Source organism: Hippoglossus stenolepis, chromosome 10, assembly GCF_022539355.2.
Source record: "Hippoglossus stenolepis isolate QCI-W04-F060 chromosome 10, HSTE1.2, whole genome shotgun sequence".
Taxonomy (NCBI): Eukaryota; Metazoa; Chordata; class Actinopteri; order Pleuronectiformes; family Pleuronectidae; genus Hippoglossus; species Hippoglossus stenolepis.
Genome location: NC_061492.1, coordinates 6,469,246 through 6,484,319, shown reverse-complemented (window position 1 = coordinate 6,484,319; position 15,074 = coordinate 6,469,246). Strand labels below are relative to the sequence as shown.

Genomic DNA, 15,074 nt, shown 5'->3' with positions numbered 1-15,074 from the left:
CTCCCACCTCCTCTTTTCTCCCCCTCTCTGTTTTTCCCCTGTCCACCCTGCCGTGTCTTCTGTATTAGTGCATTAGCTGATATAAAAAAAAGCTGTTTTCACAGGTTCACAATATTGAATTCCTCGTTTTTCTTATTCTTCTTCTCCTCCCACCCCTCTTTCACTCCTATCTCGCCTGTATGCAGACTTTTTCCGTCTTCCCCCGCGCACAGCTTTCGAATTTTCACTTGTTTTCCTCACTCCCCCGTTGCCCGGTTGTTGCCCTTTAAAAGCCGACCGAGTTTGTTTGATTTTTCTCATTTCGCTTGAGAAATGAGACTCACTTTGTATTTACTCAAAATGCCTTCTGGCAGGGGTACTGGCAGTGTAAGGGTGCCATGGCAACATGTAAGAAAAAAAGGATTCAACCTTGTGACACAATGGATTTTTTTAGACAGATGCAGGTGGAAGAACATGCACTGAGGGGAAAGCTTAGTTGCTGTCACTCATAAGAACTATTCATTCATAGAGCCCCCATCCATCCATCCATCTTCTGTCCAATTCTCTGTCCTTCAGACTTTCCTAAATTTAATCCCTCCATCATTTCATCCACCCAAAATTGCTTCTTTAATTCTCCATCAATACATTTTCCCACCCATCTGTCAGTCAGGCCGACCATTTGTTTATCCCTCAGGCTAAAAGTAAAGACATATCCCTCTTTGGTGTTATTGTTGTTGTTTCATCCCTCGTTTCCCACCTAGTCAGCCACTGAGCAAAGTTGTTTCTCTGTCTCTATTATAAACCGTATGAATAATGAGCCATGTATGAAAGAGTGTGGATACCAGACCCAAGCCCGCAGGGACCAGAACTCCACCTGTCAGGACTCGTCTGGTCCCGTCGGTTCCTGAATTTGCTGTTTTTTGACAAAAACAATGACATTTGTGTTTGGGTCCAATTCAGTCACGTTTGCTGGGCTACTTGATGTTTTACACTGCACGCGTCTGCAATGGGGGAAAACTGACTGGGGTTGGGTTCAGGTCGGACTTTTCTCTCGGGCTTGGAAACGTCTAGACAGAAAATTTCAGCCTGAGCTCCACTCTAACGTATGATACAATATATATACCGATATAAAGCAATAATTAAATAAATCATGTCTACTGAGTTGTACTCGACAGCAAAAAGTTCATCATGACATTTTTATTTTGGATACAGCATTTTGTTTCTGTGTATTACAAAAACTGCTGAAGGGGTGCAGCAACAAAGATGCTGGATAACGTCATGCCAACATGAAGGGCTTTATCTTTTCAGCCTGAGTTGAACGATCGCGGCACTCTGTTTAATAACGAAGGGCTGGTGGAGTTAAAGCAAGATGTCTGCATCTCCATCACGGCAGCAAAATAAGGCCAATCTGACATTATAGATACATTTCTATTTCTTGATATCAGTAAAGAAAAATTCCAATATTTACATTCTAGAAAACATGGGCGTTAATAATGGGAACAAATCACACGTCTTTGTCTGTTTCTCTGTCCTCCCCTGTCCTCCTCTGCTCCTTGTTGCGGTTAATTGCTCGGCTGGTTGGCTTCAGCCCAAGGACGCGGTTCATCTCATTAAGTGTGGCCTGGTGATTTTTATGTGTGTGTTGTTTCCAGTCTGCGCTGCACTGTGCCGAGCGTTAATTGTTTTTGATTCTCTGCCACTCAGCTCCGGCCAAACGAGAAGAGGTCATGACTCGTAACGATGGAAAAGCTGACACACGCATTGGCTTCATAATTATAAAATTTGCGAAACGCTTTTTTTTTCGGGGGGCCGTGCAGTCGTTAGCTGAGCGTCCACAGAGGGTAAACAAGGGGAGACGGGAGGTGTCTGTGAGTGAGGAGAAGGATTAATGGCGCCATACATCAGCCAGAGAAACGCATCAGAGCTCATCAGGGATTTAAACATTCTATTAAACAACGGCATCCGTCATCTCTCCTTCCTCTTTCCTCTCAATGCAGATCCTCCATCATCGTCTCCCCTCTTATAATTACCCCTCTCCCCCCTACTCCCTTCTCCCTTATTTCATCCCTTCCTACAGAACTTGTTTTGACTTCCTTGCTCCCTCGCTGCCTCCTCTCCTCCATCACTTGTTCGCTCGCCTTCTCTTCTCTCCCACGACTTTCTCGCTCTCGGAGGCCTTCACCTTTTTTTTTTGCTGAAAGCCGATAATGGAGATAAATATGCCCTCCTCAGCTAAAATCCCCATTTATCCCTGACTCACTCCAACTTATCTTTCCGTCAGTCCATCCATCCATCTATCTCGCCAGAAACTCCTCTCATGCTCTTTTCCATCAGATTTGTGACTACGTCCCGTCAGTTCCTATCCTGTTGGTTAACAAATCACCACTGTCTTTTTTTGTTATTTATTTTTAGGATTCAGCCATCTCCTATCTTCCCATCAGAATCCCTGTCACTTCTCACTACTTGTTATTCAAGTCAATCAGACCTCAGGGTAACATATGCGAAGCCTATGTTGATATTAACATGTGGTTTTTGTGATACGATCACAAGTGGACAGCTCTGAGTGCGCGTGTTCACCCCTGGCATTAAAATATGACTCATGATCGGATCTCACCTCCACGCTCAAATTTAAACACGTACGTCATTTTTGTTCATGAAGACCAAATGTTGTTTTTACCCACAAGTGGATGAATCTCGTTCAGCCGCGAAGAAAGATATTTACCAATTAATAAAGTATCGATCTTTATGTAGTGAACAGTGTTGATAATGTGGCGGTGGATACAAACAAATCAACGAGAAGAGGAAAAACAAGTTAAATTCATTGTGACACTGCAACGAGTCTACAGAGTAGGAGTTCCTTCATATGTGGCCCAGGACGCATTTGCATTCACACTGTTAAAACACTGTGGACACATGTGGCTCAGACCAACTCTGAATGTGGTATGTGCGTTCAGACCTGTACTTAAAACTGTCCACTAAAGACCGGATCGCAAAAACCACATGTCAATACCAGGTGTGTACGACATAAATAAGCTCATAATTGAGCAAGAAAATATTATTATAATCACACTTTTTGCAATGTATAAAAATGCAATGTTTTATTCATACTCAAGCTAGTGCTATGAGTAATACTCATTAAAGCTAGTGATGTCCAACACTAGCTATTAATAAGCTACTGCTGGGAATGCTTTATGTGATGAGTCACTAAGACTTGAAGGACATGTTTTAAACTCATAATTTTCTTTTGTTGTTATTACTTGAAAAGGTTTACAGCCTCAAATGTTCAGAAAATACATCACTTTCCTCGCACTGCTCATTGCTGCAGCGCCTCTTCTCAGCCTTGGTTTTAGCTCCTGTTCTTTAAGGCCCCCCCTCCTGGTTAAAGCCCAGTCTGCTCTGATTGGCCAGCTGGCACACTCTGTTGTGATTGGTCAACAGCTTCAAGCACGTATAGGAAACTTTGGCCTCGCCTCACCTGGCTTTGTTTGGGGACGTGCAAGATGTGCGTTGTGCCGCAGACGTATCGACCAGACGTCTGACGAGGTGTTTCAGGAGCTTCAGTGTTTCCTGTACGACAGATTAGCTCCCGTCACTACGAACTTTATGCTTTTTTACTTTGCAGAACTTTTACATTCACAAAGGAACCTGTACAACCCACAAACAGAATGTAAAACTGAAATAGCATCACATGTCTCCGTTAAGGCCAAACACATCCATCTAATAATCAATTACGTCTAAATTGTTATAAACTTTACTGATTCTTTCACACCAGATATCGACGCCTCATTCTTCACTGCTTTTGTTATCCAAGTTTTCAACCGTGGGTTTCTCCAATACGTCTCCCTCTGATCTAATCTCTGCACCATCACTCTTTCTTTACTTCCTTCGTCAGTCCCTCTCCCTTTTCTCATGCAGCCCTCATCGGATTTCTCTCTCTCTCTCTCTCTCTCTCTTGGTTTTGTGACTCATTGTCTCTCCTTCCCCTCTTTGTGTTGTTTTCTGTCCCAGGTTTGTGACGATCTACCGCGGCCCCAGCCACACCTACAAGGTCCAGCGGCTTATCGAGTCCAGCAGCTACAGTTTCAGAATACAGGCCGTCAGCGACGCTGGGGAGGGTCCGTTCTCTGACACACACACCTTCTGCACCACCAAGTCTGTGCCCCCTGCCCTCAAAGGTAAACTCACCCAGCCAACGTGTGGGTTTTTGCTGGATGATGAAATCAAATCTTTTATCTTTTACAAAGATAGAAGTATCTTAGCAATTTAAGACTTACGCAGTGTGTAAATCGGTTGTAATTCTGTCCAAACAAAAGAAGCAAACATGTGAACAGGAAGTCGCTGTAGCCTCACAACCTGTAGCATAAAATACAAAAATTAGAACACTGCTGCACACAGTTTGCTAAATATGCCTATTTTTTCGTCAAAATCTGCTTTGGTTCATGAGAAAATCACAAGAAAATGTCTCCGGCAATGTAAAAAAAGTCCTGGAATGGCCTTTTATATCAAATCCACTCCAGAAGTAATTTAATTGTCCCTTGGCCCAGAAACCACACCCTTCAAACCAAGTTTCAATAGAATCAGTTCTGCAGTTTTTGCATAATTTAGCTAAAGGTCAGACAAACGGCAATGAAAACCTAACCTGGATGGAGGTAACATGTTGCAGGAGGGCAAACTTAAACCTGACTTGCTAATCATTTCTAAATAAAATAGTTTGTAAGTGCATACAGGGAGAAATGTGTTTCATTAGTTGGTATTTTGTATAGTTTTAAATGAGAGAAAAACACCCATTTATTCTATTGCTAACCTAAGATATATTATTTATTACTTTAGTGTGAATTTAAAAGCATCATGTGATGTTTGTTGCGTTTGTTTTGGGTGAAATGTGAGTGTCAGGTCAAGTGTACAACAGCTCTTAACATTATAACCAGTTTTGCCTTTGAATCTAGTGATGCATTAATGTCCAGATATGTCAATTTAAAAGTTGAAAGAGGTTGTGCCACCAGATCCGGCATAATGGCCCGAAATTGGCCTGATACATTAACAGGCCCAGACAGGACAGGACGTGTCAGACAGGACGCGTTTCTCGCAGCGTTGCTTTGAATATGGCCTCCAGTGTTTGGTCTTTGCTGTAAATTGAGGTGACGACCTGTTATAGCCACCAACAGTCGCAGTAAAGCGTAGCCTCTCTGGTGATATAACCCCAGAGCATTATGGGTATGACTGTAAGGCTGTGAATGTGCAGCTCAGCATTGATGCGTCAATAAAAAGGTTAATGGCCAACGGGGATAAAAACTGCGATGAGTGGAAGAGGTTGAGACAAAGCAGGTCCCCGGTTCTAAATGTTTACTCAAATGTAAACCTGCATGTAGCTCAGCTGCTAATGCACTCCATCTTTGTTGTGTTATTTACAACATTATCTCCCCAAGGATGTTATTGCTTTGCAGAAAATTGTTGTTATTAAAAAAATGACTGTCTTCTTTTTGTTGTGGCTTACATCCAGGATGATGATGGACCTACGCAGTTTAAATAGCTCGACGCTAAAAGCCATTAACAGGACTGTAACCATTAGTGCTGAAATGACCAATTAGACTCCAGCGGGGAGGTGGATGTTAGCATTCGATGATAAATAAGTGGCTAGTAAACAGCTGTGCACATATAGATGCAGTATAGATAGGATTGCAATTATAGTGGGAATTATCAGGTAGCCGAATGCCTCTCTTCGTGCTGTCAATTCTGAAAAATCTTGTGATTAATTTTCGTGCTTTGACGCCAACAGCTCCCAGAGTGCACCAGCTGGAGGGCAACATGTGCGAGATCACATGGGAGACGATCCCACCAATGAGAGGGGATCCGGTGAGCTACGTGCTCCAGGTGCTGGTGGGCCGCGAGTCTGAATACAAACAGGTTAGTCTCACACACTCAGAGGTTGTATGAGGATAGTGTTTTTGTCTAGAGCCCAACTTCCATTATTAGTTTCATTCTTATTCCAGCGTGCACGTTTACTACGAGAATATTTTCCAATCTACCCAGTGAGCAGAAAAATTTAATTTGCAGCGGTGGTGGTGGTGGTGGTGGTGGGGGGGGTTCAGGACTCTCAAACCACCCACACACCCAGACACAAATTTGCTTATTGAAGAATGAGCAAATTTCACACACACTATGTTTTCCCTGCTCTTGAGAGAAACGGCCTTCCTTGGTAATCTGCCGCGTCAGCAGTATTTATTGAACTGTATCTTAATGAGAATTACAACGCAGTAAAAAGTTTTTTGGGCTGTGCTTGTTGAATTCATTGTGTAAAGATATATGGGATCAAGTGGCAGGCGGGTGGAGTGATGGGCGCAGTAGTAGACCCGAGACAGAAAGACATTTGCCTTCAGGGCCATTTTCCCCTCTGTTATTGAATTACTGAATGGTTACAGAGAAGAACTGCTGAGTGCACTGTGTGTGTGTGTGTGTGCGTGTGCGTGTGTGTGTATTTTCTCGTTTTATTGTGTACATACATCAGCTGCCAGTACAAACCCGCGATGTTGCGTTTCAGACGTTTTCTATGCCGCTGCCCTCAGTGGATTTGTCCTCTCCTCTAAATGTCACAGTGAAGAGAGCATTGAAGGCCTTTATACATGTATTTATTCTCTCTGTCGACTTTTTAATCAGCAAATTGAATTCACGAAAAAATATGAGCAGGAAATTCTGAATGCTAAAACGAAAAAGTCGATGCGTGATTCTTAAAAGCGCGCGTGCTCTTACAGTCCCCCCCTCATGCCTTTTTAAACAGAATGACAAATGAACAACCTAGTCGCTGCTCCTGATGAGCAACAGGCCGATTCATTTTCATAATGAATCGGGTGCAACAGCAGAGAGCAAACGATACGTTAGGAGGAGCGTTGGTGATTCCCAAGGTCGCCAATGTGGGCAAATCTCTAAGAAATTGGCTCTTAACTCAACTCAGAATTAAGCCGTCTGTAATAATCGTGCAGGTCTGCAAAGTTTCAAAACAAAGGTTTGACAATTCAGAACTCGAAGTTTTTTTTTGCACCAGGTTTTATATCAGCACCTGGAAAACAAATTGCACTTGGACAACAGAGACAAATTTGAATTTGAATGCTGCAGTTTGGAAAACAAAAAATACAAAACACTGTTTGCAGAGATTATATTTTTTTCACAAAACAAAAAAGGCAAAGCCTCAAAACTTAGTTTCATCAATTCCAAGCTCTCAAACAATAAGTTTCATATTTATCCCTAAAAAAAAAAGGAATACATCCGTCACCTTTTTTTCTCTTGAACAAGTTTGGAACCACAACATTGTTGCACTTGTTCTTTCGCAGTTACAGAACAAAATGGAGGCTGTGTTTTCAATGTATTTTGAAAAGTTGTGATGTTGTTGTGACAATCTGTCCGCAGGCAGACAAACGGGCGTATTTTATTACGCCTGATTTCCAAAGTACTCATAACCACCTCTACAGTCTGTCTCCAGATTTACATTCGGTCACGATGACACAACCACAGTTGCACAAGGTGAAAACGATCCCAGTGTCGCTTGCTGCTAATAAAGAAGGTGAACTGTCAACAGAGTAGAAAGGATTTTCTGTCCTTGAGCTCGTCATTGCATCATAATGTGATTGTTGTTATTTGAGACAGTCTCAAGAGTTTTGAAGAAGAAATGAACAAAATGGGCTCAAGGCCGTTTCCCCGGGAAACTAAACACAACATCTGTGAACTTCTGTCTCTCGCTGGGTTTGTTTTCACCTTCTCTAACTCTACAGGTGTGAAGTTGAGATCAGAATAAAGAAGATGGGTGTGTTGTTTATGCACATTCCCTTTAACCGCTGTCATTACTGCCCAACTCAGTATGTATGGATGGATGATGATGAGTGGATTTCAACGTGCATTTCTTTTTTTATTGCTTAGATTCTCCTTTTATCTCTGTATTCCTTTTTTTGTTTTTCTTCTTCAGAGACACAGGGAAATAAGAATTCCGTTGCATATGACAATGAATCCTTGAATCAGGCATTTCTGCCATTACCTCACACACAATGAAGCACTGGGCGTTTAGCCACCCGCTTAAAAATTGGGATAGAAATGAATTTCAAATGAAATACACAAGAAGACAGAAGAGAAGTTAAAAGAAACAGGAAACTTTTAAAACTTTTAAAATAAAAAGTACAATTAGAGCAGAACTCTGAAACATTATATTTTTTTCCTCCCCTCGCAGGTTTTTAAAGGAGAAGAGGGTGTGTTCCAAATCTCTGGTCTCCAGGGCAACACAGACTATCGATTCCGCGTGGGCGCCTGCCGCCGCTGCCAGGACTCGTGCCAGGAGCTGTGCGGACCAGTGAGCCCCTCCTCTCTGTTCACGCTGCGGCGCCAGGAGTCTGCGTCGTCCGGGGAGCTGTGCCCCGTGGAGACGGGCAAAGGGGCGGGCCTGATCTCCAGCGACGAGCGCTTCGCGGCGCTGATCGTGTGCGTGTTCGCCGGCTTCTCCATCCTCATCGCCTGCCTGCTGCAGTACTTCTTCATGAAGTGAGGGAATTTTAACTATAGGATAGAAAGAGAAAGCAAAAATCACAGAGAAACTTTAAAAAGTATAACGTCTATGAAAGAATCGAATGAAATCAAAACACTTGAGATGAACTTCTATGTACGTTTTGTTTTTGTTTTGTTAGTCAAAGTATCGATTCAGGCTTTTCCTCACCTCGTTCCTGTCGTCTTCTTCTGCCTTCGCTCGGTTTGGTCTCATTTCTCTCTACGTCTCTGTTGTCCTTGTATCATCGTCTGTTCCGTTCGTGGAGGATTTCTGCCGAGAGAAGCCTCGTCTTAGCCGAACGTCGGTTGGAAAAGAAAACTGATAATCAAGCCTTAAAATAGCTGTGAGCAGAGCAGTTGCTCCTCAGACTGACTTGCATGTTTTTACTTTGTATCTTTTTAAAAACATATTCGATTAGAGAACGTGTATATTTCTTGACGGTCATTGCCTTACAATAGGTTTGTTTCTTTGTTTTGTTTTTTCGATGTTCAATTTTTTTGTTTTTAGTTTTTTTGCTGCAGTCTTTATTCATTCAGCCATATTCCAATGTAGGCCTTCAAAGCTTTAGCCGTTATTATCCAGTTTGTTACTACTCTACAGGCTGTCGGTCCAATCATGCAATCTGCGCGCAGACTGACAGACGCCGTGCACACGCGCAATGTGCCGACTTGTGTACATATAAATGCACACGTGTGCAATTACACTCATGCAACGACAATGACATTACACTTTTTTTTTTTTTCCTCCTACGAAGGCAATCACTTAATCCGCTCAGCTTTCAACGTTCAATCACTCATTCATTCAGCTACCAAAGTGATGCAATCCATGTGTGGTGTAAGATGCTGCTATCCTGTGATTTTATTATATCTAAGAAAGAATGGAAAACCAGTAATCTAATATATGTACACACAATATATATATATTATAACAAATATCTATGATGCTATAGAAGTGATGTAATATAAGTGATGGCAATGTAAGGTCTGAAGTACAGCGTGAGAAAAGCGGAGGAGTTTTACTGTAGGTGCTCACGCCAGCAGCTCTGAGGTCAGTTCAGTAGCTCGTGCGACTGTTTGAAGGAGCCCTTAAACGCTGGCCTCGGATCAGCGCGTGAACCCTTGTAGGTATTCAATTGTTGGGGCGTAAACTGGCTTTGGCGTCGAGGAAGCCGCGGGCCTGCATGGTTCGCGGTCGGCTGCAACACTTTTGCAGGAAAAAGGGGCTGGCCAGGCGAGAGGCCCTCCGTCAGTCCTACCATCTCAAAAACACCATTTCTCCAGCCTATTTATCCGTAGCTTTAGTAGCGATGTGCCCGTAGCGTCACAGACCCAGAGGTGCTAACAGCCCGCCAGCTAGCCGCCTTTCTCAGAGCTGTGTGTGTGTGCGTGCGTTATCCAGGAGAGCCATTAGGAGTTAGCTTGAGCTTTACCCTTCTGAAATCTATCCAGCTGCGAGCCAGAGCTGAAGCTGTAGTTTCTCCCATCGGCTCGTCTGTGAATCGATGTATTTGAAGACTCTGCTCCTCGTTTTTTCTCATTTCCTGCACACGATTATTAGTAATTACCTTTTTACCTTGCTCTCCATCCGCCTCCATCTCGCTCTCTCTCTCCACCCATGCACGACTCTCTCTCCCTCCTTCTCTTCTCTCCCTTCGCTCTCTCTTTTAAATGGTGCTTTATTGATATGTAATCAGAGCAGTAGCACGTCTGTGGTCTCCTCCTCGGATGCACATGTTCTCTGGGGACTCGAACTAATGTTCACTAACCAAACAAGCCTTTGACGGAACACAACTCAACAACACAGGGCATTCTGACACACGTAACAACCCCCCCACCTCCCTCCCGAACCTTTTTTTTGTAATACCCCGACTCGGAAAAACAAACAAAGCCAAGGTACAGCCCAATACACACATGATCCAAAGAAGTCACCTTGACCCGCATGGTTAACGCGTCCACTTTCGTCGGGTGCGTCTGTGGGGGGGAGGAGGTGGGGGAATCGGGTGGGGAAAGGGGGAGGTGGAGGGGGTGATGATGAGCTCTGATTGGCAGCCTGTAACGTACCTCAGGGAAAAGGCCTTACAGAGTTGGGATCTCATCCCGTCGTCGTCGTCCCTCGCCGCCGCCGCTGCCGCCGCCTCAGTTTCTCTCCATCTTCCTACCGGTCTCTCTCTCTCTCTCTCTCTCTCTCTCTCTCTCTCTCTCTCTCTCTCTCTCTCTCTCTCTCTCTCTCTCTCTTTTTTGATGCTGTATCTTGTCCTCTGTCTATGCTGTGCCTTGCTCCTGTATGTCAGTAAGCAAAGTGGTTTACTAGCTCAAAAAAAATACCTTTGCCAAAGTTGATGGGAAAGTTAAGGTAGAGTTCTTTTCTAGGTTTTTATTTATACTATATATTTGCATACAGTACTTTACATGCCAATTACAGTGCAATCTTCATTTATTTATTGTTTAAAGATTAAGAGACAAGTGTAGTTATATACTAATTTTTTTTTTTCCTTGTAGCATGTTCTTTTTTTTCATTTTTCAATTTTTTTTTTTTGTAATGGATGTACTTTAGATTGTATGATTAAGGCCAGCATTCCTTATCTCAGTAACCCTTTAAGTATTTCTCTTACAGCTGTTGGGAACCTGTAGCTCATCAGTCCATGCATTGCAGTTATCGTTGCCGTTTCAAACATGTAACCAAATGTAATTTTTTCATGTTTCGTTTCATCTCCTGCTCCGGCCGCACCCAGCCGAGCAGTCCTTGTAATGCTTAGACAGACATGTAGCAAAGCCGGGCCTTAGGGTCACTGTAAAGTCATCGGTATTGGGATAAACGTGGCTGCCTTTGGCTTTTTTTTATTTTTTATTTTTTCCTGATTAGTGTTATAATGAAGCTTCTGATATCCTTCTACAGTTTTATTGCCAAAGTGCAGGCTTCTCGTGTCCACTAGATGTCGCATTTGCAGTCGTCTAAAGGGTTCCTGTGATGTTCTTCTGCAACGACACAGCATTATTATTATTATTGTGATTATTATTCTCTCGAAAGGAAAGAAAAAAAACAACAAAAAAAACATTAACGTGATCTGTGATTATGCTTCTTTTCATATTATCTTTCATTATTTTGTTTTGTAAAGCAAAATGTGCCATTTTGAAATGTGTAGCCCCTTTTGGAGGAGAGTTTTTAACACAACCTGATTTCACACTGAAAGTTCAAATGCAAAAAAAAACGAAGAAAAAAAAAAAGGCAAAAACAATCATTCGATGATTTCAGGCAAAACGATATTGACGATTCCTTGTTCAGACTAGTGCTGGTATAGCAGTAGTGAGTATTTTGTATCCAGTATTTTGCTAAGAGATGATTTACAGAGATATCTATAGAGCTATAGAATGAGATGGTAAATACATGATGACTAACAGAGTTGAAGCACTTTTTTTATGCCGAGCATTAGTCTTGATGAGGTTAATGAGAGCGGGGGAGGGGACACGCGGCCCTCCGCTCGCTTCCAAACACTACTGCCAACGCCGCCTGTTGCATTCATTGGCATTGTCCTGTCATTGGGCGTCACTGTGACATTATGGCATTACTGGAGCACGCCTCTGTGCTTCTCGAAACGGCGCCCCGCTTCCTGCTTCCTGCGACGTCAAGGAAGTGCAGTTCACGGGGAGTGCGGCGCCATTTTTTTTGTCCTCAGACGTGCTCGTGGTGTGTCTCCCTGCGGCCCCCGTCGCATTGTAGTCGACGGTGCTGTGTGAGGTGTCCTGTCCTTAAAACCCGAGATGTTATGTTGCCCTCGACCCCCCCATGTTCAAGCCTTGACGCCCCCAGTGGTAGAGCGGAGGTTTGCCTCGTGTTTGGCCAAACCGAGGCCCAGTTACGTTAGCATTGTAGAGTCTGAGGTTAACGCAGCGTTACCTGACAGACTGCGTGTTTGCGGGCAAGGTACTTCCCCTTTTTACGTGCTTTGTTGTTTTTGTTTTGATTTTTCAAATGCTGGTGATTTTTATAGACAAACCCCCCACCCCCACCCCCACCCCAAGCCCCTAACACCCTCCCCACCCATCACGCAGGTCCTGCACATTTGTCGGGTTATGACAAGAATGAGAGACTTTTATTTTTACAATTCTTTTTTTTTTGCCCAGCAACCCCGCCCCCACATCTGTGCCTTCTGATCAGTTTTATTATTTTTTCTTTTTCTTTTTTTAATGTTTTGTACGTTTTACAGTAAGTAGAGATTTTGACTGAGAGATTTGGCGATTTGACAAACACACAGAGATTCACAGGTATTTAACTATTTTTTAAGCGAGACAAAAGAAAACATATTTTTACCTCACGATTTAAAAAGCAAACATTCCAATGTTGTCATGGTCTACGAATTGAATAAAAAAAAAAGAAATTCATGCATTTCTTCTTGTATTGTAAATGTTAGACAATTTCATATGCATTATATAAAAAAAACTGCCATATCAATTTTAATGTATAGATTTTTGCAAATACTACCCTATGTATGTAAGACGTAACTGTATCGGTAGCGTATATATAATATATTTATGCCCAATAAATGTTTTAATTTTTTTCTGACTTTGATTGAAACTGTTTGTTTTATTGTGTGTGTCTTTACCTCAAGTGCAAATACACTGTTCTACATTTAGTCACAATGTAACTAAGTACATTTACCTAGTTACTGCACTTAAGTACATTTTTCCTGAATCTGCAATTTACTTGAGTAGATTTATTTCCGGGTACTTCTCCCTTGTTTTCCACTATAAATATCAGCAAATAAAAATATAGTTTCTATTCTACTACATATTTACAATGTTGTGCGTTACATTTCTGTTGTTTTTTAAAATATTTTTAAAAGTAGTTGGACTTTGAATCAGCCCTAATGACGTAGTAGACCGGGAATCAGGGAATAGGCAACTTTTATTTTTACTCTAAGATATTTAAAAGCAAGTACTTCATTACTTTTACTCAAGGAGAAAAGTTAATATGCTACTTTTACTTTTAATTCACAATATTTATTTTACTTTGACGTTTGAGTACTTCCTCCACAACTGCATGTAGTTCAGTTACACGGTTCCCTGAACAGCTGGATGGACAGATGCATGGCGCCGGGGCCCTCACTCCCAATGTCGATGCAGAAACTGATTTCCTGACGTGTATTGTCGTGTAGCGGTATTGATTTCTATCTTCCAGATTTAATAAAGAGGAACGTCATGTACTGTTGTAAACATAGCTCAATACTTATCACATTTCATGTTAGGGTTCAAATCCTGATTCATAGTCTGAATAAAACAGATCTATTTTTTTCAAGGTGACGATGTTTAACATGTCTCAGAGACTCATCAAGGTTTCAATGATATGAGTGAGTGCATGTGTGTCTATGTAAGCTGCTCTGTGTGTGTCTGTGTGAAAGTGTGTCATTGCCAGATCGACTCCAGTCGCCTTGATAATGTTGCGCCTGATATCTGAGTAAACGGAATCACACACATTACTTGAGAGAGAGAGAGAAACAGACTGCTGCAGCACTCTATTAATTCACCTCACCCTCAGGACCACTGGGAAATATTAGTCTTTTGTCCTTTTGCATTTAACCTTGATCGTTTTGTGGAGCGTGCACGTAGCTTCGTTAATGTGGTGTAGAAATAAGACCATAAAATACAGGATGAGACTATTTCACACTTATTCTCAGGTGGTGTATCCAGGGGCAAATCTGATTGGGCCTTGAGGTGACCCCGTCTGGTCAGTAGTCTTTAAAAAACTAAAAACTAAAAGATAAAGATTCAATTTGCAAGACATCCATCAGACAGCCCTGAAAGAGAAAAGAGATTTCTGTCATTGCCATTCAGCTGAGGAGTTTGTCTCTTCCACACATCGCCCTATAGTTGAAATGTTAGACACCATCTTGTTCTCCATTTACCAAGCAGTTCCGCAGAACCCTACGTGTGCATGATCCATTCACACAACACTGAAGCAAAGAGGAACTGACTTTTTCCCTTTTTTTACTTATACAAGACTTGAACAGGCACATTACCCAACAGCAGATATTTACAGACATTTTCAAAATAAAGAAAATATCAATCTTTGATCAGTACATATCCAGCGGATTCATAAATAGTAAGTGGTGACATCAGTATACAGTCGGAGGCATCGATTAACAGAGATACATTCCTCAGAGCATGGCGGCCATGCTTTGAAATGCAGAGTGGTGGAGGCTGCTGCGGTGATTTGGACGTCCCAGTGTGCAGCATCGAGTGCAAAGCATTACAAAGCATCTATTTACATGTTGGAGCAAACATAACATCATCACAGATCCTCTTTGTCCGAACGGGTGCACGATACACAAACTACAAAAATGAATCACTTGAATACGTTTCCCTCCGTTGCATCAGATATCACATATTTAAAGGCCCTTTTAAAAATGTTCTTGTGGGACCTTGTGGTGACATCTTGGCACATTAAGAATATTTTATTTCAATTCACATCCAAACCAGTGAAAACGCTCTCCAGTGGGCACTCAAGCAGGCTGATCACCTCCTCTATTGGCAGATCAATAAGATATACCAGACAGATAGAATATAATAAACCTTGT

The 15,074-nt window shown here is 42.2% G+C and overlaps 1 protein-coding gene and 1 long non-coding RNA gene across 5 annotated transcripts in view; one reads left to right on the top strand and one right to left on the bottom strand.

Annotated features, from left to right (window-relative positions):
* The window catches only part of fndc3ba (fibronectin type III domain containing 3Ba), a 93,494-nt gene extending 83,420 nt beyond the window's left edge, over positions 1 to 10,074 (top strand). Inside the window, 3 exon segments of the mRNA XM_035167284.2 lie at positions 3,988 to 4,154; positions 5,756 to 5,883; positions 8,192 to 10,074. Coding sequence (XP_035023175.2) covers positions 3,988 to 4,154; positions 5,756 to 5,883; positions 8,192 to 8,503 — 607 coding nt within the window. The 3' untranslated portion in view covers positions 8,504 to 10,074.
* LOC118116001 lies at positions 6,897 to 10,680 on the bottom strand. 4 transcript variants are annotated; one of them, XR_007032988.1, is made up of 3 exons: positions 10,564 to 10,680; positions 8,672 to 8,773; positions 6,897 to 8,514 (listed from the first exon to the last, which is right to left on the bottom strand). It is a non-coding gene; the product is annotated as an uncharacterized LOC118116001 (long non-coding RNA). The 4 variants fall into 4 exon arrangements; XR_007032987.1 differs by having other exon boundaries at positions 8,672 to 8,792; positions 10,564 to 10,677; XR_004697626.2 differs by lacking the exon at positions 10,564 to 10,680 and adding an exon at positions 10,068 to 10,408 and having other exon boundaries at positions 8,672 to 8,792.
* Between the last annotated feature and the right edge of the window lie 4,394 nt (positions 10,681 to 15,074).